This window comes from Corvus hawaiiensis, chromosome 30, assembly GCF_020740725.1.
Source record: "Corvus hawaiiensis isolate bCorHaw1 chromosome 30, bCorHaw1.pri.cur, whole genome shotgun sequence".
NCBI lineage: Eukaryota > Metazoa > Chordata > Aves > Passeriformes > Corvidae > Corvus > Corvus hawaiiensis.
This window is the reverse complement of record NC_063242.1, coordinates 19,617,889-19,642,783: the sequence shown is the minus strand read 5'-3', so window position 1 is coordinate 19,642,783 and position 24,895 is coordinate 19,617,889. Positions and strand designations below refer to the sequence as shown.

The window sequence follows — 24,895 nt, the reverse complement described above, 5'->3', positions numbered from 1 at the left end:
AAGCCTCAAAAAAATGCAGAAGACAGAGCTCAGAGCAGCCTACAGGCCCTCATGTATCTCAGGAGAGGACCACCCCAGTATAACAATGCTCCTAGGCCCAGGCTGATGTCAGGACTGGAGGTCCAGGGGAGGTCAAGTCATGGCATTTAAGTCCTACTGGGTGCCCACAAGGCCCTCACACAAACAGCAGTAAGACTTAATTGGTCTTGACTAAGGTTTCTCAGCAACAGGTCCCGCATCAGTTCTTTTTTTTTGAGCCCAAGGACGATTTTTTATGAAGGAGTAAGCTGTTGTTTGGTAGTGAAACTAAAAAGCCACCTCTCCAAGGTCCAGACAAATTCCTCCTAAAAAGCATGGCACTGTCTTTTATTCAACTTTAGATTTTGGTCTTAGATGGACATCTGAATTTTGGTTTGTTTTATGGTTCCACAAGTCCAAGGGAGAAATGAAATCTGCATCTGACAGTAGTATCAGATTTTCCCTCTAACCATCAGCCTTACTGATGCCTTTCATCAGCATGGATCCCAGGCCATGGTTTGCAGGACCTGCACTGACCATGGGTTCAGAACAGGTATGGGAAGAATTTCATGCCATCAGCACGAAAGCATTACTTAGGTCAGTAATGCAGGTTACTTGTGCAACTTCCACAAGGACTCACAGTCTACAAGTCTCCTTGGTCTAAACCCTCCCCCGACTGTTCCAAGGGTTTCCACGGCCTGGCTGAAAGGTAAGGAGTACAGTGTACAGAGATCTTGTGAGACCCCAGCTGCAGTTCAGCATCCAGCTCTGGGGTCCCCCACATAAGAAGGGTATTGACCTGTTGAAGCAGGTCCAGAGGAGGGATACAAAGTTGATCAGAGGACTGGAACACCTTTCCTATGAAGACAGGCTGAGGGAGTTGGAGCTGTTCAGCCTGGAGAAGGTTGTTCAGCTCCAGGGAAACAGCCTTCCAGTACCTAAAGGAGGGCTACAAGAGAGCTGGAGAGGGACTTTTTATAAGGGCAGGTAGTGACAGAACAAGGGGCAATGGCTTTAAACTGAAAGCGGGCAGGTTTAGATTAGATATTAAGAAGAAATTCAAGGATGATGAGGCACTGACACAGGTTTCCCAGAGAAGCTGTGGATGCCCAGTCCCTGGAAGCGTTCAAGGCCAGGTTGAATGGGGCTTTGAGCAATCCAGTCAAAGGTTTGTACCTGTCCCTGCCCAGGTACAAGTGATCTTAAAGGTCCCTTCCAATCCAAACCATAGCATCAATGCTGTGATTCTGTGCCTTTCTCTGCTGGAAATAATTTCTACATCAGAAGAATAAAGAGACTAACCTAGCCCCTCACCTAAACAAATCCATTTTGCTTTCCCACCAGTTTCTTTCTGACTCCTCTATCCTACTAACAATAGGTAAGGAAAAGAGAGGGAGATAAGACCAAATAGATTCACAAATTATTTCCCAGTACAGTTGCAAAGGCTGACAAAAATAAGCCAGAGGTATTACTGAAATGTCTGCTCACACCTCTAAAAGCAAGTTTGCACCAAGAAGCCCTGTCCAGTCAGTGTTTATTCTGATCACTCCTAACATGTCAAGTCAGCCCAAATGGAGGCAGCATTAAATGTTTCACTGCTCCTCAGAGCACCTAAGCCTGTCCTCCATATCTTGTATCAACTAACCTCAACTCGCTTTTCCTTGGCTTTGCACAGGGCACTGCTGCAGAATTCACAAGGCCTCAGTCAGCTTAGAAATAAGCCTCTGTTGATACCAGCACTCAGCTCTTCTGACCTGCACCAAAGAGTTGTGGCAGAGACCGGGGTGGTATGAGAAGAAAGCAAAAGATGTGAACAACAAAGAGGAAGAACAGAAAAAAATGTAACACGTCATAGATATAAGATTATGTGTCCTTGTCTACACATGGCAAGAGCTAAATTTCAAAGATATCTTTGATAAGCTAACTAGAATGAAATCTTTAACTCTGTATTGCTGACACAGTCAAAAGTATGTCTTATAAACTTTAAGGAGGATTTTCTCTGAAAGCTGACACAGACGGATCTGTTTGCACGTGTTCAACACTACCGACTCTACAAGTGGCATTTTAAAAGAATGACAAAAACTTTGCAGATGAAAGACTGGTACATGCTGCACTTAAAGAAAACAGGTGGGTGTAGTGGCTCTTGTGTTTTGTGTTCTGGCATGCTTTGGAGATATATATATATAGAGATATAGATATATATATATATACTGACTTTTGGCAGTAATTACAAGCCCAACTCTCTGGCCAAAATCTTATAACAGATGCAAAACATGGGTCTTCAAAGTAGTTTCTATTGAATATCAGAGTTTTCATCACATATTTGAGAGACAATACTTCTTACATTGCTGAATACATGTGTAATTTGTATAAGAGTATAAATTATCATATAGTATAGCAAAATATGTAACTGTGATTAATGCTAATGCAGCCTAGAAGAATATTCAGAAGACTGTTAGGTAAAATATACTAATATACTGTATGAATATACAACAAAATAAAATGGACACCAAATACTTCTCGCATTTCTTTAGTTTTCATTCTTCCATTTATTTCCCAGCCTTATACTTACTGACTATGTGATGAAAAGAAATTATTTACACTTTAAAGTTACACCTGTTTATTTAGTAAGGAAGTTAGTACCTGGTAATTCCAGAGCCATGCAACTAAATAGCCCTTAACAGTATGGATAGTGTGTATTGAAAGAAGATCACCTCCAAGCTGTCTCAGCTCTCACCACACATACGACAGGCAGACATCAAGGTCAGCCGTTTTTCTGGCTCATGCAGAAGAACAAACACAGCCTTATACAGTGCGTAAGGAATATACCCATTAATCACAACCTCCACCTAAGAGCTTGCAACAGAAACAGAATGGGATTTTCCCCCTCAAGGAGTGAGAACAAATACTACTCTTCCCTGTGATCTCTCAAAACTACATCTGAAGAAGTCTGGTTTCTTGCAGAATAGTTGGGCATCCACAGCAGTGCTTTACACACCTGAATTCTCTACTGCTGTATCTGAGCAAATATAGCTAGTGATGGCCTTCTGCAGAGACCACATACATCCAAGTTTTTGAAAGTAGTCCCTATTTGCTTCTGTGGGCCAAAAACCTTTAGTGAAAGGAAGTAATCCTGCTATGTGCCTGACAACAAAGTCATAACTTCACTGGATGTTTCATATAGGCAAAAATCAGGTTCTGAATGCAGTGAAAATTGTTCAAAAGAAATAGAACAGAGAAGATTGCAAATTTAGAATACAATTGACCCTATGGGTAATACACAGTTTATTGTATTTTTAACTAATGTCACCTGTGAACAAAAATATAAGCTGTACTGCAGTTGAAGAGAGCATCTTCAGCAATTAGAATTAAGATAATATGGGTAGACTACTAGGCAAAGTCAGACAGAGGCAATAGCCTTTAACTGGCCAATTAAAATAGCTGGGAAAAGTACACAAAACTTGGGCATGCACATTTGTCTGCAGGAAGACATTTCATGAAAGTTTTATTTAGACTTTCCAACTAGTTTAATCTCCTGAAACAGACTAATTTCAAACAGTGGCTACTTACATCCCTTATCCAGCTCCTCTTGGACCTGCTTTTTTTTTCCTTCTAAAAAGAACCTGATCTCAATGTTGCAAACTTTTTGGGACATAGTATTTTCAGAAAAGCCATTCGAAATTTAACATGACAGAGAGGATAAAGAAATGGGTTCAAAGAGGAATTGATCCACAAAAGCCAAAAAGTTGCTTCATACAGGGAGCTATGGATGCACTTTCCTTGGCAGGCCCCACGGATAATCATTAATAAAGAGTATGGGGCCCAGCAAATGGCAAACACACATACAATTATGGCAAGGGTCTTCATTCTCTTCTTGTCCTGCTGCAGTTTTGATCTGGTCTTTGCACAGAAGGAAACAGGACAGTCATTTTCTGGGGTTATAGAATAGTCTCTGGATGGAGATGAGCAGTCAGTTACCAAAGACTCTTTCTTTGGTCTCATGGAGGAAGAAACACTGTCCTCTGCTTCTGATGAAGATGAAGCCCCTGGCCTCGGCAAGCCACAAAACCTCCAGGATAAGCTGCTCCTCCTTGGAGGCTCACAGTCCTGCACGCTGCCACGCCGCTGGCGCCTCTGGATGTTGTGGAAGATGTGCATGTTGAAGTAGGTCACCAAGAGCAGCGGCACAAAGAACTCCAGGGTGGATGCACACAGCAGGAAGTACCAGTTGTCAAAGAACTCGGCGTAGCACTGATCCGCCGCTGCCACGCTGTGTCCGGCCACGTGCTCCCAAAGCAGGATGGCTGGGCAGTAGAGCAGGAAGGCAAAGACCCAGATGGCCACCATCTTGATGGCAGGGCTGGATGTTATTCCCTGCTGGGCTCTGTAGGATACCTGCGAGGGAAATAAACATAAACAGTTCATGTTGGGGTCCCTCCCCTGCCGTGTAGCCCTGGGAGAGGGGCCCTGAGGGCACAGACACGGGGTTTCCCTGCCCCTGCTCAGCCTCGTTCCCATTGGTTGGTTTGTGTTCCCTGCGCGGGCAGAAGGACCCTTGGTCCCGTGACTGGAACAGTTCCTGGGCAGAGCTCCGGCCATGCGGCTGGAGAAATAAACATCTCTCTGAAACAGCTATCAAGAATCTGGCCATATATAGATTTCTTTCCCACGGGCCTCATTGTCTGATACATCGTGTTACAGAATCCCCACTGTAACAAGTTCAGACTTGTAGAGACTCATTTTGGAAGTAAGAATAGTAACAGGGGAGGAACTCAAGAGATGCTTGGTGATACAGAGCTGTAGCTGTGCTGATCAGCTGAAGCTCACCCAAGTCTGTTTAGTTCATTGATGCTGACAGAGCATAGGGTTATCTCTCTTACAGGTTAATATCACTGTATGAGGGTCCAGGGGACAAAACATGATCATCCATCTGTACCTAGTAATTTGGTATGCCCTGTTTGAGACACCTATTGTCTGAACTAGCAGAGGAATTAGTACTTTATAGTTGTTTGGAGCATGACTCCCACTCACTGGCAACAGCACTGCTTTTTACAGCATTTTACAAACAAATAATGGTATGCACCATGGTGCTCAACAGAAAATGAGGCACATAGATTTAACCTATGAGAAAATTACTTACTGGACACTTCATGAGGATGAAGGAATAGATACCACTTCTGCACCACAGCCCTTAGCTGATGAAACTAAAAAATCACCCATTTCCTTCCTTCTCCACCCACTCCAGGGCCAGTACCTATTTTCCACTATATGTTGCAGAACAGATAGTTATATTGTGGTTCACATCCTGCTCCATCCCTTTCACAGGATGAATGTGTAATTCTGAGAGCTTAGACATACAATTGATAGCAAAAGTTTGACTTAATGTCACTAGAACTATCATACAAATGCCCATAGGTATTAATTGCATTTGTATAGAAGCTCTGAATTTTGCACTTTGGAAATTCTGAGTCTTTGGCTCTCCAGCGTGAGGTTTCTTACACAACAAAAGTTTTGGTGGTTGATTTCCCAGATGTTTTCTTTAATTAAAATAAAGTAAAATAATAAAATTTAGTAAAAATGTAAATCTAGTAATTTAAATTAGTTATCATTAACAAAAATAAGACTGAAATTCTATCACATGATCATACATCACAAAAGAACCGGAACCTTTAGTTCTCTGTGACATTCCCTGCCACTTGAGCTAACAATGTGGCTGGTGAGAAATGCTGGCCTCCACCCCTAGCAGGGCCCAAGACATAAAGCACACACGAGGTATGTAGGATTCTCCACAGAAAGCAGACAGAATGTGTCTGAAGTTTGAGGTTCTTCTCCAGACACCAAGAGGATTTTATTGCTGCATATCTACAGGCAGTGACTGCAGTCTGTCCCTTGTTCCACTCTCTGTCTGTTTGCTCTTGCTCCCAGTCTTATCCAGAATCATTTGTGACCACATCTCAGGTCTAGACACCCTCCCTGGTGTCCTTTATTTCACTGCCCTAGCTTTACTGTCTTTTCCTTTCATACCTGATTTTAGGTCCAAACCCAAATCAATTACTCTGAATTTCCTCTTTCCCTGCTCCTTTTTTACCAGTCTGCTGCCTTACCCTTTTTACCCCCTAGCCTGCTTTTCCTCAGGCAGTAACACAACAGCAACTTGCAGCAGAAATGGTGAGAAAGGTCCTGGTTGACCAGCTCTGCACTGAAGCATGCTCAATGGAATATTCACCCCATCTAGCTGCAAATATCTAATAATCTCCACACGCCAGTATATTTTTGAGAGGTATTATCTTGACTAAATTTGGGCTTATGCTCATCAGCATGGCAAAGGTTGGTGAATATAGTCCTCCAAGGAAAAAAATCAGAGAAGCTATAAAGAGAGTACTTACAGCTTTAGTAACTGACAGGAAACGGTCGTAGCTGATAAGAACAATGTTAAACACTGACGCTGCGCAGTGGAGATGGTCCATAACCAGCCAGAGCTTGCAGATGCCTCTTCCCAAGTGCCATTTCCCTGTCAGGCTGTAAGGGATGTAGAGGGGCATGCAGAACACACCTGTGAGCAACCACAACGACACCATGTGGTTCATAGGGGATTGCAAACTCCTGGAAGCAGAGAGACACACTATGCTGGTACTTGGGTAAAAAAATCAACAAATCTATTAAGGTGAATGTGTAATTTACACACAGAAATCCTCAAATTCTCATGAAATCTGATGGTGACTTTCTATGTCTTCGATCTTAGTGTGATTTATGCTGATTGTTGGGAATAAGCTCAAAGCAAATCAGCAAAGAAGGATTTACTGAAGAAGAAAACTTAAGTCTAACCAACTTAGACTCTCTAAAGGTATATAATAGTACTGCAGCATATATGCACTGTGGTTGCATTCTGACATGTAACCTCATCATTGTATTTCCTCTGTTCTTTTATCTGTGTTTTAATTTTCCCCCAAACACATCTAAAGGTGCTGCCAATAGCAGTTATTACTGTAAGACTGGTTAGCATTTGTAAGCTAAAGACAATATATTGGGCAGTCTGTGTGGTGTTTGGAAATTTCTTTTACCAGAGATAGAGCAGACACAGCAGAAGTATGAATCTCCCATTTTCAAGGAATGTTTAATTTCATGCTTGTTCTCCACCTGAGAATAACTCCAGAACTACTTTTTGGTTTGTTAAATTTGTGTTTTGTCCAAAAGACTTTCCACTGAAGTACTTCATTAAGAAAAAATCATGTTTGTGTTTTATTTTTAAGCCAGCAACTTCTTCATTTTAACACTAATATTCTTTCAAAAGTGTGGTGCAATAGCTCATGCTACATTCCTGAAAATGCTGATCTACCAGAGACAAATAGAAAATTCTATGCAGCTTCAAGATCCGTTTTAAACTCTCCAGATTATTCTTTTCTTGACTGTCTTGGGGTGACATTATGATGTGTATCCCATATCGCTGCCTATGCCCAGAAATTCATTTTTGTGCCTTTCTATGCCTCTAAACTGAGCCTGAGAGGAGGAAGAAAAAATTGAGCAAAATTTTCTCAAAGCAGTTTGCAGCTCGTTCAAGATCACATAAAGATAGCAGGTTTTTTTCTCCCCACAGCTGCGGCAGGGGAGCAAGGAAGCACCCGGCTTGCTGTTTTTCCAGTCAGCTTTTGGCCAGTTTGTTTTCCAGTTTTCTTGTTCTCCGGAGAGAGACTGAGAGTTGGACTTTGCTTTTCCTTCTCTGGAATTCCGGATTTTCTCCCTTTTCTACTGGACTGCTTTCAACCTCAGAGCACATCGGGAGGACTTTCCACTGGGCACAGAGGGCCTGGCCCTGGGCCAAGCCCCAGCTCCGAGGAGACCAAAGGGAGGACTCTAACGCTTTCCCAGGTTTTTCCTCCACAGTGAAAGATTTTACCATTTAACCTTATTTTCCTTTCCCGGGTGTTTGTTAAATAAATAGTTTTATCTTCACTTTCCTTCGAGGAAAATTTTTTTTTTTTCTTTCCCAAACCTGGGGGGAGGGGTGGTTGTGCCTTCTCTCAGAGGATATATTTCTAAATTTGGCCGAACCGGTACATTGACATATCCACCAAGATCTTAGAAGTTACTAAACATATCCAGGGTGATGTGGTCCACTGACAATAAAACCTGGGCAGTGAGCTGACAGACTGTTCTCAACAGGGAAACGCTCACAGGGCTTTCAGTACTGATGGCTTGTTTTAACATATACCTCAAATACAAGCAGCATCACTTTGGTACTAAATACACATTTCTCATAGTTGCTGATGACAGCTCCTGTTCTCATGAACTTCAATGGGATCAATGTTTGGCACCATGTCAAAAAGTAATGACTGCTTTTAGCTATACATTTAGAGGCAAACTCCAGGTTTTAAGCACTTACATTTGAAGCTATTCTTATTTTTACTAATTAGTGGATGCAAAAACATGAGTCACATCCCTGGAAAGGTTCCAGGCTTTTAATAAATTTTAAGAAAAACAACCCCACAACAATTTCAGAAAATGAAGTATTTGCTGATCAATATCAGAAGCAAAATCTTAGATTTGCACAGTCTGTATAGGCTGATGGCAATCTGATGGCAATCATTTCCTCCTGGCTGATTTAAGAATGCATGAGGCACCAGCCACAAAGAACTGATGTGGAAGGTAGATATTTAACTCTCTTGACTAAACTATGAGATACGAGGAGAAACAGACCTTTGCAGAAGAACTGAGCAATGAAACAGCAGATCCAGCAAATTGTCTGCCTTGGCAGGAGAGCAAAGGCTTCATCATATGCATCGTTTGGTTTCTGCCCCATGGGACAAGCCCCAGAATAAGGCAATACGTATTATAAATGGCATAAATGAAGGAAAACCTTAAAGGCTAAACTAATACACTTTACACAGCATTGACAAAGGAGCAGCATTTGGTGGGATGGTATTGTCAGAAGTGCAGTCGGTCTGTGGCCGCGATTTCCTTTCTCACGATTCAGTGAATACCGGTCTCTGTGGCCATCCTGAAGAGAAAGCCTTTGTGTGCAGCAGTACCTCCTTGCCAGCCTCAGGCCAAGATGTTTGCTGGCACATCTGCCATGGGACCATGGTTTTGTCAGATTTTCTCTGCTGCAGGGACTGTTTCCCTGGCTCCAGCCATGGAGGAGTACTGCACTAGGCATTCACACCACCACTGCCTCACTTGGCATCACCAGCCAGGACTGGATCCATGGCAGCTCCAGCAACCAACTCTCCCAAAGTTCTGTAGTGGCACTCTGGGAAGAGGGGACCAATAAGGAATGTAGACAAGAGATGCCAGCAGGGTGTTACTGGTATTGAACAACCCATTGGATCAATAGCCTCTGTTAAGCTGAAGCCAATAAAAAGACCGGGTGATAAAGTGTCTTGCTGTAGTGTAATACATTCACAAACCGTTACTACTATGTAGAGAAGTAATTCATTTACCTGGATGTATCACACATAGCTGTCAAATATAAGGATGTTCTGAAGTGTGTGATGAACACTCTTACAGGAGAGGCAAAGGTAAATCATAAACTGTAGCAAACAACCTCTTCAATTAGTATTCACACATAACAGTTTCTCCTTTTTCTTGAAGCAGCATTAAAAGTATTTTTATGAGAAAGGATGCATTTCTCATTATAACATATTTTGAGACATACTGGGCTATTAAAATACTTCATTCAGCTTCCACCACTCCTGATCCTTCCCCCAGACACAGCTGCAAAATAGTTCTCTCAGAAGAAAACACACAGAAAACAAACACCATTGCTGCTCCTAAGACTCCTACAACACAATTAGCACGAGGCTCCACACCTGTGACTTACCCACTGCAAAGTCAGAAACAGCAAGATTCAGAAAGAAATAGTTACTCCGATGCCTGAGGTTTCTGTCCCTAATGAAAGCAAGGATCACCAGGATGTTCCCAAGGATGGTCACCAGCGACAGCAACACCATGAGGAAAGCCAGCAGCACCAGCACGCCCAGTGAGAACTCGGAGCTCGGCGACTGGCTGGGCCACGTCTCGTTACGCGTTGCAGCCGCGTGCAGAGCTTCGGCCGTGCTGTTGTGCATGGTGGGTATCCAGGTCAGGTCAGTCTGGGAAGGAAGTTGCATCTGGCAAAGTTATCCAAAAGGTTGGGACAAGTCTATTAACAGGCTGGGCTGAATACTGACACATAAAAAAAAAAGATTCACAGTATCGAAAAAATGGAACACAAGACTCCAAGACCTGGACTCGCTAAGATTTCTTGATCTGAATGCACCTATTGGCCTAAAGAAAGACACTTCATAAGCAGTGTCTTTCCTGAACACAGATCCTTATCTACTGATGTCAAAAAAGCTTCTCAGAAAATAACTTTCTTCACAGTCAAGCAGTTTGCATATTAGCAATGTGTAAGTGGTTTTACATACCTAATTGTGCTGAAGCTAAAACCATATCTCATTTTCACCTCCACAGTGGTGAACGGGATTAATATTATTACAATTCTATTTCTCTTATAGTAAAATGTAGACACGTTTGCACTTGCTGCTGTAACACTTTTTAAATTTTACAGTTAATAACAGAGAGATATTTCTTAGTGTTGCTGGTTATAGAGCATTTATAATGCAGTTACATGCAGCAGAAGCATAACCAATACCTCTTCAGCTCATCCTAATCAGAAGCTCTGGGAAGAACAAACCAAATATTTGGATTTTGGGGGTCTTTATAGTGTGGCCCATCTAATCCTGGACCTCCCAAGTAATCCTAGATAAGACTTTACTCCATGAAGTGCCAAGCCTTTAGCCCTTCGCAGGTGTGAAAAAAAGATAACCCTTCCTCACCACAATTCCATTTATTTTGGTAGGTGTGCACAGAATTTGGCAGGCCATGGCTGTGGCTGACACTCACCGACTCTGTAGCACCATGGCACACGGTGTGACCAGCATTTCAAACAGCAGCCATAATGCCAGGTGCTTGGGAAGATGTAGGGCAAGAAACAGGGAAAGAGAGGGTAGGAAAGATGTGGGGAGGAAAGATGTAGTACTCTGCTGAGGAACAAAGGGAATATGTTATAAAGAGTCATTAAAGCAAGAGGTGTTGGGTGACAGAAACAGACCTCAGGAATGGCAAAACGTGGCAAGGAGACACAGCTGCCTTAGCTGTGTGTGCACGGCTGCAGCCTGGGAAGACAGAGGAGGCACTGGAGCTTCCTGGGCAGTCACCAAGCCACACTTGACATGGGTGGCCTTGTGGTGAGAGCATGTTGCAGAGCTCAGGGTGAGGGAGATAATGAAGTCTTCTTTAAGCAGCTCAAGGAAGCGTCTGGACCACAGGATCTGCTTCTCGTGCAGGACTTTAGAGTTCATGGCATCTGCTGGAAGGGCAACACAGCAGGTCCAAGCAGTGAACAGGATTCCTGGAGGCTGTCAGGGGGAACCTGCAGATACAAGTCCTGCGTGGGCCAATGGCGGTGACGCATAGCTGGGTCAGCTGCTCAGTGGTAAAAAAGGGGCTGTTTAGGGATGCTATCAGTGCAGACTTGGCTGTAGTGATGATGAGGTAGTGGAACTCAAGATCCTAAAGGGGATGAGGAAGGACAGTAGCAGTGCAGACCATGGGCTTCAGGTGAGCAGACTTCCATTTAGGAAAGTGGTAGTGGGATCCCATAGGAGGCGGATCCAAAAGACAAGGAGCTCAAGGAAGCTGAAGGCCTGCCTCTAAGGACAGCAACCTCCATGCACAAGAATGCTCCATCCGAGTTCTCAAGGAAACAAGCAGATGTATCATGACCCTGGGGACTACAATGTAACATGGCAGCATGAAGGAGTTTGAAAGAAGGACAGGATACAAAGGAGATATTTAGAAATGTTTCCTGGCCACGTAAGAATGATGTTACGAAAACAAAAGCTCACCTAGAGCTGATGCTTGTAAAGGACATCAAGGACAACATGAAGAACTTCAGCCACCCCATTAACAGCAAAATGGTGAAAAATAAAAATATAGGTGCTTTGCTGGATGGGAGCAGTTATCCAGTGACAGCAGGTGCAGATAAGGCTGAGGTACCCAGTGCTTCCTTAGCTTCATTCCTCACTAACTAGGTCTCCCTTTCCTTCACGCTTAGTGAACGAGTTCAAGGATGAGACCTGCCACGAGCAGGTGAGAATAAAGCGGGATTACTTGAGAGGACTTGACCATAAAAGTCCATGGAACCCATTGGGCTATCAAGAGAACCAGGTACCACCTTTGCAAGGCCACTTTCTCTCCTCTTAGAATGGTTGTGGAGATGAAGGGAGATTCCCAACTGAAGAAAGGCAAATGTTGCAACGATCTTCAAATGCTGCCACAAGGACAAAATGCCAGATCGTCTTTAATCCTTGGGAAAATAATGGAGTGAGTCCTCTTGGAAGGTATTTCTGAGGACCTGGAGGAGGAGAAGATGACTGGGAACAGTCAGCATGGACTTACCATGCCTGAGCAAGTTGGTTGTCTTCTTCGATAAAATTACTAGATTAGTGGAAAAGGGAATATAGTCATTTGCTTTTAAAATTAGGGAATAAATCAAATGTTGAAGTTTTAATCATAGTCCTGTGTGGCACTGAGGGGGAAATCTATGTGGTACCTCCTTTGGAAAACAAATGACATGGACATTAGGAGAATCATTAAAGTTCAATATTTGTTCCAGAAATAAACAAACGAAAGATAACACAATTTCTTCCAACATGTATTTTTTATTTGTTGAGAGCTTTTTTTTTTAATCTGAGAGTCAAAGTAGAAAAAACTGGTGTGGCTTGAGTTGAAGCTCACAAAGTCATACTGTCACCATGTATTTATGAGGCCTATTGAACATCTGCAAAGACAGAAGAAAATTCAAGGACATGAATTGGTGAAATGGATGAGTGACTGGATAGAGAGACCTGGGTGAGAAAACCCTTTGGCAAGAAACATCCATTTGAGTCAGGGCATAAGAACAAAAGCTGAATAGATATTTTACCATAAGCCTGAAAAATGTCTGATTTGTGATTTACAAGGGAGAATATTTATGATGCCACCCTGACCAAGACAGTTTTAAAGCTGTGGGCACAGTAACCCAGTGCTTGACTTACCCTGGGAGCACTAAGCAAAGTTTTCAATTAGAAAAATACAACAAATTTTTCTAATACACAGGAGTGGTGTGAGAAAACAGTTTGAACACTGTGTGTGTAAAACAAACTCTAAAAAACACTGATCTCTAGTAGCTTCACCATGGTATGTTGTTTCAAATTCACTGCAGATTGTGCTGCCTGGCAAATTCCCTGACAAACTAGTTTTCCAGCACTGCAAAAAGTGGACTCAGTTTATCTAGTCAATTATTTTGTAGGTTATTTTTCCAAAATAAACAACACATCTTTAAGCACAAAATGCAAACTAAATTTTTATACTACAAGCATAGGGATAGAAAAGCAGACGACTCAAATACATTTCTATCTCGGGCCTACCTTCAGTTTCTCTATTTAACAGATGCTTAGTACAGCTATTCTATAAATGTTTTAACTCTGTGTGTTTAGATTTTTTAAGCATCACGGGAAAAAAACCTCACAAAGTCTCTGCCAGCACCACAGCTCATGACAGCAATAACAACTGTGCTGAATCAATGACCTCCTCCTGAAGCTGCATCTCTCTTACCAATCAGGCTCACAATCCGTAACACTAACCATGTGAGGCAAGGAAGCATAGCGAGAATGAACAGTGGAAGATAATCTTCCAGTGTGAAAACTGACCCATAGCCTGAAGAGAAAGAAGCTGACTCATAAACTGAGCAGCTGAAGAGGAGTCTTCAGTTCCAGACCTCTGAACAGAAAGACATTCTAGCTCTTCAAAGCCATCAAATTTTGTGCTATAATTAAGCTGCTTCCATGCATTTGAATTGTGTTTGCAAAGGAGTACTCTGTTATGGCAACTCTTCTACAGCCAATTTCAAATTAGATCAAAACTATTTAATTAACTGCTGCTCTTCATTGTTCTGTGCATCAGATTTCTCTTTCCTTATTTTATACATTTTCATATTTATAAACAAAGAGGAATAAAATCACAAAAAAGGAGAGAAAAAAATGTAGCCAGTGACTCTCACTTACCCATCCATGAAAGCCTTCTGGGTGAGTTGCAATACTCAATACATGGTAAGAAAGTTTGGCACATGGGATGGGGTGCAATCAAGCTCCACTGCTTTCTCCAACACATCTACTCACTCCTTTCAGCACTGGGTATTCAACTGCTTTGTTTGTTAAGAGCTGCTTAAGACATCTCTGTGTCAGCTTCCAGACCTCTGAAAACCCCATTCTCAAGCAGTGAATATGGCCCTTGCTCCCCAATAGAAAAAATCCATTTTGATACTTGTTCTGAGGAAGAGAAAATCTGTATAATGTCACAGCAACAGGACACAAAGAACTGATCTAGTATAAAAATCACTCTGTCAAATCAAATTTGTTCCAGACATTTTGATAGAATATCTTTGCACTTGCAAAGCTTTACACTGGAGAGGCTATTGTCTATTCTTGCACAGCCAGCCAAAATCATAAATCCAGTATGAAGTTAGCATTGCTTGCTCTGCTAATTCAACAGGAATGTGATCATGTGCCCAAGCCTGGCCTATCTTTTAGGCAATCACATAGTGCACAGATCTGGCACTAAATGTCATTTAAGCGTGACCAAAGAGGCAGCCACTGTCAGGTGAAAAAACAGTATGGGTGAAAAGACTAACAACCATTTATGTCTGTGACTATTTGGATAACCAATCTCAAAATTCTCTTACCAAGGAAAATTTCATTCTCTGAAAATCATTCAGAATTACCAACTTGCACATACTGTGTCCTGCAACACCTGGTAGGAACTACATTAAAATTTGAAAAGGACAGATATGGCAGGTTAGGCAGTCCATTCACTTGCATTTTGCTCACTGTGGGGATTATAAGAAGGAGAGGGCACTCTCTTGTCTTCATAATACTTTATTAAATGAAAATATACTGCTTCTGTGAGTACTTTTACAACCTTTTAAAAATATAGCAGAATTGCTTCTTCACTGGTAGCTTTAGGTTCACAAATAGGACATAAATTTTACTTCAACACATACATGAGCAGGTATCTCCCTTCAGTAACTCTATGGAGATAGCGATAGAAGAGTTATTTCACAGTGCCAGCTCTATATATTAAACAAAGGGGGGAAAAAAAAAAAGAAGGAAAAAATATACACACACCCACAAACCAAGAGGACATCCAGCAAAGATTGTTATTCATTTCAATGTACTAGATGGTAATTAATCTGGCATCATACCAGCAACACCAAAAATGAGATCCTGAAAATTTGCAATATCAGGGCAACTACATAACTCTGCTGCACTCTTAACCAATGTCATTAGTAAACAAATGGGTTTTTTCTCTGTGTATGCTGATGACACATATGAAAAGGTACCACTAAATAACAGAGGAACCTTATCTGTAAGACATTTATATCACCTCTCTAAGAAGAAGGTGTGTTACCAGATCTCAATGTCGCAAACTTTTTGGGACATAATATTTTCAGAAAAGCCATTCGAAACCGCAAATGACAGAGAGGGTAAAGAAATGGGTTCAAAGAGGAATTGATCCACAAAAGCCAAAAAGTTGCTTCATACAGGGAGCTATGGATGCACTTTCCTTGGCAGGCCCCACGGATAATCATTAATAAAGAGTATGGGGCCCAGCAAATGGTAAACACACATACAATTATGGCAAGAGACTTTGCTATTTTCTTGTCCCGCTGCAGTTTTGATCCAGTGCTTGAACAGAAAGAAGCAGAAAAGTTCCTTTTGAGAGCTGTAGAACTGGTTTCTGTTCGAGATGGACCATTAGCCACCACTGCTGGTCTCCATGACCTCGACAGTGATGAAACACTGTCCTCTGCTTCTGATGAAGATGAAGCCCCTGGCCTCGGCAAGCCACAAAACCTCCAGGATAAGCTGCTCCTCCTTGGAGGCTCACAGTCCTGCACGCTGCCACGCCGCTGGCGCCTCTGGATGTTGTGGAAGATGTGCATGTTGAAGTAGGTCACCAAGAGCAGCGGCACAAAGAACTCCAGGGTGGATGCACACAGCAGGAAGTACCAGTTGTCAAAGAACTCGGCGTAGCACTGATCCGCCGCTACCACGCTGTGTCCGGCCACGTGCTCCCAAAGCAGGATGGCTGGGCAGTAGAGCAGGAAGGCAAAGACCCAGATGGCCACCATCTTGATGGCAGGGCTGGATGTTATTCCCTGCCGGGCTCTGTAAGATACCTGCGAGCAAAAAGGACGTGTCACATATTCAGATAACATTTTGGAAAAATTATGTCAAAAAAACCCATACAAAATCAAGCCAAATGTAATATTTGTTCTGTATCTCCCCAGACACCTAGGACATCTTCACTATGTAAGGTTCTGAAAAACTGCTAGTCTTGTTCTCTATACACTGTAGCTCTGTGATTTATTTTAATATTGGGGATAGGAGAGAAGCAGAAAGTATGATGGCTAAACTATCATTTGGCTTCATGGTATGAAAGGAGATAGCTTGTTTCCACCACACAGTAAAGAAGCAATAAGGAATTGGTAAGGAATAGGTTTATGATACATCAGCCCAGGCTCAGCAGAGAGCGAAAGCAGCTGTGGGAGTTCCTACATGCCCGGCAAAAGTAGAAGCCTTCTATATTAGACAGGTTGCCATGTGAGACTGCAAACACCAGACAATGTAATTTTTCATACTGTTTCCTCTTGCCATAGCAGAAAAATCTATCCCAGACATATACTATAACATCCCCTGCCTTTTTGAATCACTCTATTTTAATATTAAATATTAAATTTAAAGATTTTCATGTCTAGCCAGACAGGATATTAAGAATTAAAATAAAATCATCCAAAGTTAGGAAATACAAGAGCTAAGCCCACCCTGTAACAGCCCAGCCATACTCTTGTTCCCCTGCATCTTTCATAGCACAAAAGTTGCTAAGTTGATGATAAAGCTGGATATTTTTATTTCCTCTGTACTGTTCAACATTTGGCATCTCAGGCTTTCCTCAGAACTGCTGCCTTCCTCATCAGCTTCCTATTCCTATTAGCAGAGCACCTGCATGCTACACAGAGAGTAATGAATGGCACCTTCACAGCCACACGCCAAACAAAGGACATTGTCCCTATTTCACCAGCAAGTATCACAGCAGTAGTGCAGGGTTATACACATTGGTTTGGATTCTCTGTTTTAAATATCTGTAACCTAAAGATTCAGACTCCTCTATATCTTAAAGCACCATATTAGCTCTGTGCACAGCTCCAGGTCTGCAGTAATGAATTTGCCACCCTGTGCAAGACCACAGGCAGCTCAGTTTAGAGGCAGAAAACAGGAAGCTGGGCACAGCTTCACAGATTGTTCCATCTGGAGTGACTGGACCCTGGCCACAGGCTAGGTTTGCAGCAGAGGCAGAGGTTGATCCCAAGTCTATGAGGAAGCATGGTGTCTTTTCTTTGGACAACAGCCCTGTTACACATTCCTGGACTCACTCCATCCTAATAACCTAAAGAAGAAAACCAGAATGTGATCATGTTAAAGAAGACCAACAGCAATTGAATAAGAACATGGATCTCAGCTGGGTTACAGGAGTCCTTTCAATTTACATTTCTCACATTCTAAGCTCTGCAGCTTCATCAATGTCTTAGATATAGGGACTCTGAACTTACTGTTCAGCTTTAAAAAAAAAACAAATAAAAACAACAAACCAGCAAAATCCAACTGTAAAACCACACCACTGGGGAAGAAGGGAAAGTGATTAGGCATCGTATCAGCACTTCCCAAATGAGAACCTACCAATCTAATATGAAACATGTCATTCAAGCAAACAGACCCTGAAAGAAGAGAAGGCTTTGCGGTGACCTGACTGCAGCCTTCCAGGACCTGAAGGGCAAGTAGAGACAGGACAAGGGGCAATGGTCTTAAACCAAAAGAGAGTAGGTTTAGATCAGGTACTAGGAAGAAATTCTTTACTGTGAGGGTGGTGAGGCACTGGAACAGGTTGCCCAGAGAAGCTGTGGGTGCTCCCATCCCTGGATGTGTTCAAGGCCAGGCTGGATGGAGCGCTGAGCAACTTGGTCTAATGGAAGGTGACCCTGCCCACAGCAGGGGGTTGGAACCAGATAATCTTTAAGGTCTCTTCCAATCCAAACCATTCTACAATTCTATGACCAAACACCAATTAGAGCTTAGAAATGGTGAATGATCGAATTTATTACTTGAGTCCTTGGATATCCTCTGAAACAGAAGAATGACAACACTCAAGAAACATCTCTTACCTCTCCACATATTTGGATTCATTCTTCTTTTTACTTCAAGGGATCAGTTGCCACTCAACTGCTCATTGTCAGCACATGTCAATCACCCCCTGTGGTAATTCAGATCCTCATCTGATCTTCACTCAGTCCATCTCACGTCTCTCCATACCCTCTTCTTAGAAAATTTATCCAAGCCTTAGCACATCCTTGACTCAACCTAGTTTTCATGACCACCACCACTTCGAATGGCCAAAGCCCAAATGCTCCACATGCCTGCTGTCCCTTTCCCACCTTGACCTTCCCATCTCCTGTGTAGTGTAATTCAATAATTTCTAGTGCAGGTGGCACGAGGGTAACATTGAGGTCATAGGCAAGGCAATGTCCTATCTCTAAGTCCCAATGCAACATTGAACCATCACCATTTCTCCATTAAAGTATGGTACCAACAACAAAGCACCATTTAGCTTAAAGTGCTAACTGTGAAACACTCTTGAGTTTTATAGAAATCTCAATATATATAAAGCAATAAATAGAAATGTTATTCTTACAGCTTTTGTAACTGACAGGAAACGGTCGTAGCTGATAAGGACAATGTTAAACACTGAAGCTGTGCACAGAAGATAGTCCATAACCAGCCAGAGCTTGCACAGGCTTCTTCCCAAGTGCCATGTCCCTGTCAGGGCATAAGGGATGTACAAGGGCATGCAGAATGCACCTGTGAAAAGAAACCGAACACACACGTCAGCCAGCACTGCACTACATGAGAGCAGAGAAACATTTCTGCAGTATCTGATCAAAGCATGATTCATATTGACTGGAATTCCCACATGGAAGGCTTTGTATTATCCTGCAACCAAATAACATTTACTAAAAACTAGGTACTAGTAATGTTCTTAAAATTAATACCTCTCTGGAAGGTGCATCGTGTTTATTATGTATCATTGTTACTTCTCCAATTAACACCACCTGCCAAAGGAAGGAGCAGTTGACTACTTTAGCTACTGAAGTAAACACTATTCTGTGTTATCTTCTGAAATTAAAACAAACAAAAACATCTTTCCCTCCATGTAATTCACTGTTTTCTACAATAAATTACCCAGTTGCCATGCTTTTATCCTCTTAGAAGCATATGTGTCTGAAAGTGTTCCAGAAGTAAATTCTGGTAGAAATACGAGTTCCAGACTAATTTTTAAAACTGTATGATCAAAAGGCTGACAAGAACAGCACAGTTAAGTACACCCAGCCTAACACTTCTTCTCATCATAAACCTTGATAACAACCACTTTTCAGTGGCAAGCTGATAGGATACTATCTATGGGAACTCACCAGACTGTGGGAACACACATGGGTGACCCAGCCGCACCCATGGCTACCTAAATATAGGCTGCTAAATCCAAACGTTGTGAAAGTGCCAACATGACCTCATTTTAATGGATTTTGAGGTGATCACCCTACTGAGCCCCAGTGCAGCCTTGGGAGGCTGAAGAGCTAACGGCGCAGTCAGCTGGGATGCAGAAATGCAGTGAACAGCATCGACACTGCAACAAAACGGAATCACTGCATTTACAGAGCAATTGGCACTTGGTCTTTGAGCAAAACATTATCGATTTTAACATTCACATCAGGAAAAAAGCTGTGGTTTCAACTTTAGATTTACTACATAATAGTGTGTGTACTACTGTAACTGACTATCTTGAGAGTTTGCATTTCCATACAAATCTTGCAGTTCCTGTTGTTCTCCCTCTACTACAAATCAAGAGATCTCTATTCAAACGCAGCTATAGGTCCAGAAGCATGGAGACAAAGCAAAGGTTGCTGAATGTCAAAATCAGATAGGTTAGATATGTTAAAAGAATAAGCAAATGACTTGCAGGCTTTTAGCAATTTAGATCAAGAAGAAAGTAAGGATAATTTAGGCATACCCCAAATCTAAATTACATAGCTAAAAAAATACAAATCAGTTTGACTCTAAAGTCAAACTAAGGCAAAGGCAAAGTTTTTAACCAAATTTATGAATAAATCTAGACATTCAGATAAACATAATACCACAAAACAAAAAATTATGGAAAGTAGGTAATGACAAGCAAGCTGTACTTCCTTCTTTGACAGAGAATGTTATTTACCTCATACTTCTCAGCTAGATGCTGGTATTTGTTCAGTATGACACTAGATTGTGAGTCAATGAGAGAACACCAGTTTGTCCACTGGTTTTCCGCTCACTGCTCTGTTTTTTTCCAGTGCACTGTAAATGGAGAGCAGGCAGCAAGAGCTCTGCAGCACAACAAGGCAGAAATAAGCTGGAAGAAGACATCAAACATACAGAGGAAGAGATCAAAACATTATACAAGGAGATCTGGACATCACAAGGATAGGACTGTTAAAAGTTGTGCCCCTGACAGAATTGCTGGCACTGGCAATAAACTAAAAGAAAAGTTTCTTTTGTTCTTTCAGTATACTTCTTAAATATGTACATTAAAAAAAAAAAAAAAGTTATATAAGTCAGAATACAGATTTCATTAAATAGCCACAACTATTTAAAACCATCCTTTTACACACTCAATAATTTAACCAAAGCTTTTAGCAGACAGCCAACACTTCAAAGAATATTGCAATATATCAGTCTCCAACTGAGTATCACACTCGTGTTTCAATCGTACTTCTTCTCAGTACAAGTTTCCAAACTGTGTCCCTATGTATAAATATACATGTAGCATCAAACTTCTTAGAAATTGCTTGATTTGTAATTTTTATTTACCTATACAAACACATATTCCCAAGGTATTACCCTAGATAGAGCATGTACAGCAAAACGTCTAAAAGTACTATTTGTCATTATTTAGTCACAAACGTCAGATGATGATCTGTATTGTGTGACAGCAGACTGAAATAGAAGATATTGGCCATGTATGCAAGATCTGTCAGACAATATAGGCTGTATTTGATTTGACTATCTAGATTTCAGCCAAAACTCTTCACAAACAACTCCCATTCTTTGCTATTCCATAAAATTCCCACAGTAGTATTTTATCCTGAAGCATTAAACATTACCTGCTTAACTAACAAAGCATCCTTTTTTTCTGAAAAATCATAGGCTGCTGAAATACTTCATGCAGCTTCCACCACTCCTGATCCTACCCCCAGACACAGCTGCAAAATAGTTCTCTCAGAAGAAAACACACAGAAAACAAACACCATTGCTGCTCCTAAGACCCCTACAACACAATTAGCACGAGGCTCCACACCTGTGACTTACCCACTGCAAAGTCAGAAACAGCAAGATTCAGAAAGAAATAGTTACTCCGATGCCTGAGGTTTCTGTCCCTAATGAAAGCAAGGATCACCAGGATGTTCCCAAGGATGGTCACCAGCGACAGCAACACCATGAGGAAAGCCAGCAGCACCAGCACGCCCAGTGAGAACTCGGAGCTCGGCGACTGGCTGGGCCACGTCTCGTTACGCGTTGCAGCCGCGTGCAGAGCTTCGGCCGTGCTGTTGTGCATGGTGGGTATCCAGGTCAGGTCAGTCTGGGAAGGAAGTTGCATCTGGCAAAGTTATCCAAAAGGCTGGGATTCATAAAGAGTTAAAATAGGATGAGTGAAACATCCAGTAAGCATCCAAAAAAAAATTGCCTCAGGACGGGAAAAAATTAAAAACTTTTGATGCTAGATCAATCTAGTTTTCTTAAGAGTTGTTAAAGCATGCGTAGCTCTAGCAGAGTTCTGGTTAAGAAATATGCAGTTTTTTCAAGCTCATATTTTAAAATGCAAGTTCTTCTTTAAGCAACCCGATTCTTATCTGTGGAGGTCAGGAGGGCTGATTTGAGGTTCACTCTTGCTTTCCTCCCTCCCTTCCTGATGTGTTTTGCTTGCTAGCATTATATACAACTTCTTCTAAATTTTGCTTCTTAATCCTGTGTACATATCTTAATGAGAATATAAACTACTTTTTAACTTCATCCTTGTTTATCTGACATTGTTGCAATTCAGCAAGCCTTTGGTCCCTCTCTACTGTAATATATTTTTTGCTGACAAATGCATGGTCAACTTTGTTGTTGCTGCTGTTCTCCTTTTTGTGGACTATGGGGCTGAAAACTGATATGATGTAAATAAGCATAAATACAATTACTTACCAGAGCAGTTAACCTGTAATGGCCCAACCCTCAGAGATCAGTTCAAAACTCCCACTGGAATCAGTTTTAAAAATCTTAGCAGCAGCCTCAGTGATACAGCACCAGCTGCTGTTGCCCCAGAACCAAGGAACTAAATACAGACTCCCTGAATGAGAATGAGAGCTTGGCAATTAACTTTAACAGGATGAGGCTTTTGTCTTCCACAAATGCTTGTATTTTGTATGAGTAATGAAGCCACTTGCAGAGAGCTGTGAGTATTCTACAGTTGTAAAAATTCAATCATTTTTATTACGGGTTCTAAAAACACTTTGGTGTCTAATTTTAGATACTTAAATCTGGAAAACGCTGGCTGTCATGTATTTGCCTCTGCTGTGGGAAAAATTCATTAGCATTTGCCAAGTGCTTTTACTGAATGTTTGAATGGCAGTAGTACAAAAATGCAAAACTTTATTATCCATGCAAATATCTTCACAGCATGTATGTCCATCACTGGTTTAAGCTTTATTTCATGTCCAGGTACTGCAGAAAACACACTATGGCACAATTACTAATATCAGTAGCCATACTGAAGCCTCAAAATGAAGTTCAGCAGTTTCACTTTTTTTCATGAGAGCCAGCTGACCTTGCCACACTCTTGCTTTCCAGGAGTATATAGCTGCCTAATTGTACTCCCTCTCCCTCCCTCAGAATTTTTTATTGGATCTTAAATCTAACTTGATTTCTTGGAATCTTAAATATCCAACTCTTCCACACCAAGCTTCAAAAGCCTGTGTGTCACAAAGCATCTACACATGTGAAGTTCGATACGAGACCCACTTCGTGAGCTTTTAGCGGAATTTTTTGTGCGTGGCTGACTATGATTAAACCAGTCTAGAACACATCTAGCTAGAAAAATATTACAGTAGCTACTAGACTGCCTTCATTTTTCACTGAAATAGACATGCTAGGCAATAAATGAATAGCAAGGATTCATAAGTAAATGTCCCATCTTTCTCTCCCTTCCTTCTTTCCCCCACATTAAGGAAGGACACATACTAAACAGTAGAAACACCACCCTGAACTACAAACAATATGAAGAAATTACTAACAGTCCAGAATTGGTATGCTGATGTAAGAAAGACAATTATCTTCACTTTTAAAAGTTAGGCTTTTAAAAATGTGACTTGTATTATTTCAATCATCTGGAAGATTTCCAGATGCATGTAGGACATTTAGAGGAAGTATTTGATAGTGAAACCACCAAGCAGCTCTTCAGAAGGTACTCAGCTAACAAAGTACCCCAATCAGAGAGCAGATATAAACTCTTGGTCTGGTCATTTGAAACACAAAAACCAAAAAAATCATTCTGATACTACCTTGTAGGAAACTCTAATGCTGTAATAGCTAACCTGTTTTCAGCTATACTCCTGATTGATTTTCAGAATAACAAAGCAAAAACAGTAAAATAAAAAGATATGACAACGGAGCGGCCAGAAAGACAAAAGGCACTATTCACCTTTTCCTGGTAATGTTTGATTCTTCATTGACATATTTTTATTACAGGCAATTGTACTTTGGGTATAAATTAATTCCATAACGCTTCTTTTCTTTTTTTCTTTTGCCAGATAATGAAATTTGTAACTCTTCCACAAGTGGGCAGTATGTCTTAAAACCTTATAGTATCTGATAACAAAAATGGTTAAAACTGCTGCTTCAGTTCAACATTAAAATTAATGACCCAGCAGAATTAAAAAAGTTAAGAGTTGTTTTCAGACATTTTTGTAATCTCTTTCCCTTGTTGTATCTTCTTTTTCTTAGAATAAAGGAAGTTTAAACTTAGGAAATGCCTGCAAACAAAAATAGGAAGAGTAACTTCTCTAACCAAAAGTGTCCACAAGACAGTTACACAGCACCTCATGCTCTCTCAGAAAGAAATTGTGTGAAAATAAAAATGCATTTCCGCTTTGATGGTCCGCTTCCAGACATTTTAAAGGACAGAGGATTCATTCTGCTCACTGACTGTATGGTCTATTTCACCGGTTCCTTTAATTATGCAACACGAAATTCTCATCTTTTCAGCAGGCTCTTACAGTGTCAGTTGTCACAGAACAATTATCTAAGAAATTTTGTAGTGGTTCCATCACATTTCTTAGTTCACTGCCCATGTTCAGTCTTATGCCACCAAGCAGGTCCTATCTAACATCTGATCCAGAGCAGGACCAGGCACTCCAAACACAGCACTCAACCCCATTCTTTCCTTTCACAAGAGCATCTAAAACTTTTTAAGCGACCTGGTGTATGAATGACTCTAGTCCCACTCTCAGCACAACAAACGGGAGAATTCAGTTACTAATACAAGACAGGTATTTGAATCCAGGAATGGAGAAGATGAGAAATTCACATCTTCAATTAGTCAACTGTTGTTTGGTGGGAAGGGGTGGGATGGAGCAACGGTTCCAGATGCTGCACTGTCTTCATAACAAGGAGCTCAA

The 24,895-nt window shown here is 41.4% G+C and overlaps 2 protein-coding genes across 2 annotated transcripts; both read right to left on the bottom strand.

Moving 5' to 3' along the window:
* Positions 1–3,630: 3,630 nt before the first annotated feature.
* On the bottom strand, positions 3,631–10,133 carry LOC125318563 (histamine H3 receptor-like). The gene is made up of 3 exons (XM_048289453.1): positions 9,836–10,133; positions 6,405–6,571; positions 3,631–4,413 (listed from the first exon to the last, which is right to left on the bottom strand). The coding sequence occupies exons 1-3, from the start codon at positions 10,122–10,124 to the stop codon at positions 3,631–3,633; spliced, it is 1,239 nt and encodes a 412-aa protein (XP_048145410.1). The 5' UTR covers positions 10,125–10,133.
* A 4,616-nt stretch (positions 10,134–14,749) lies between these two features.
* Positions 14,750–24,856, bottom strand: LOC125318562 (histamine H3 receptor-like). The gene is made up of 3 exons (XM_048289452.1): positions 21,549–24,856; positions 18,844–19,010; positions 14,750–16,276 (listed from the first exon to the last, which is right to left on the bottom strand). Exons 1-3 carry the CDS (start codon positions 21,835–21,837, stop codon positions 15,485–15,487), a joined length of 1,248 nt encoding a protein of 415 aa, XP_048145409.1. The 5' UTR covers positions 21,838–24,856; the 3' UTR covers positions 14,750–15,484.
* Between the last annotated feature and the right edge of the window lie 39 nt (positions 24,857–24,895).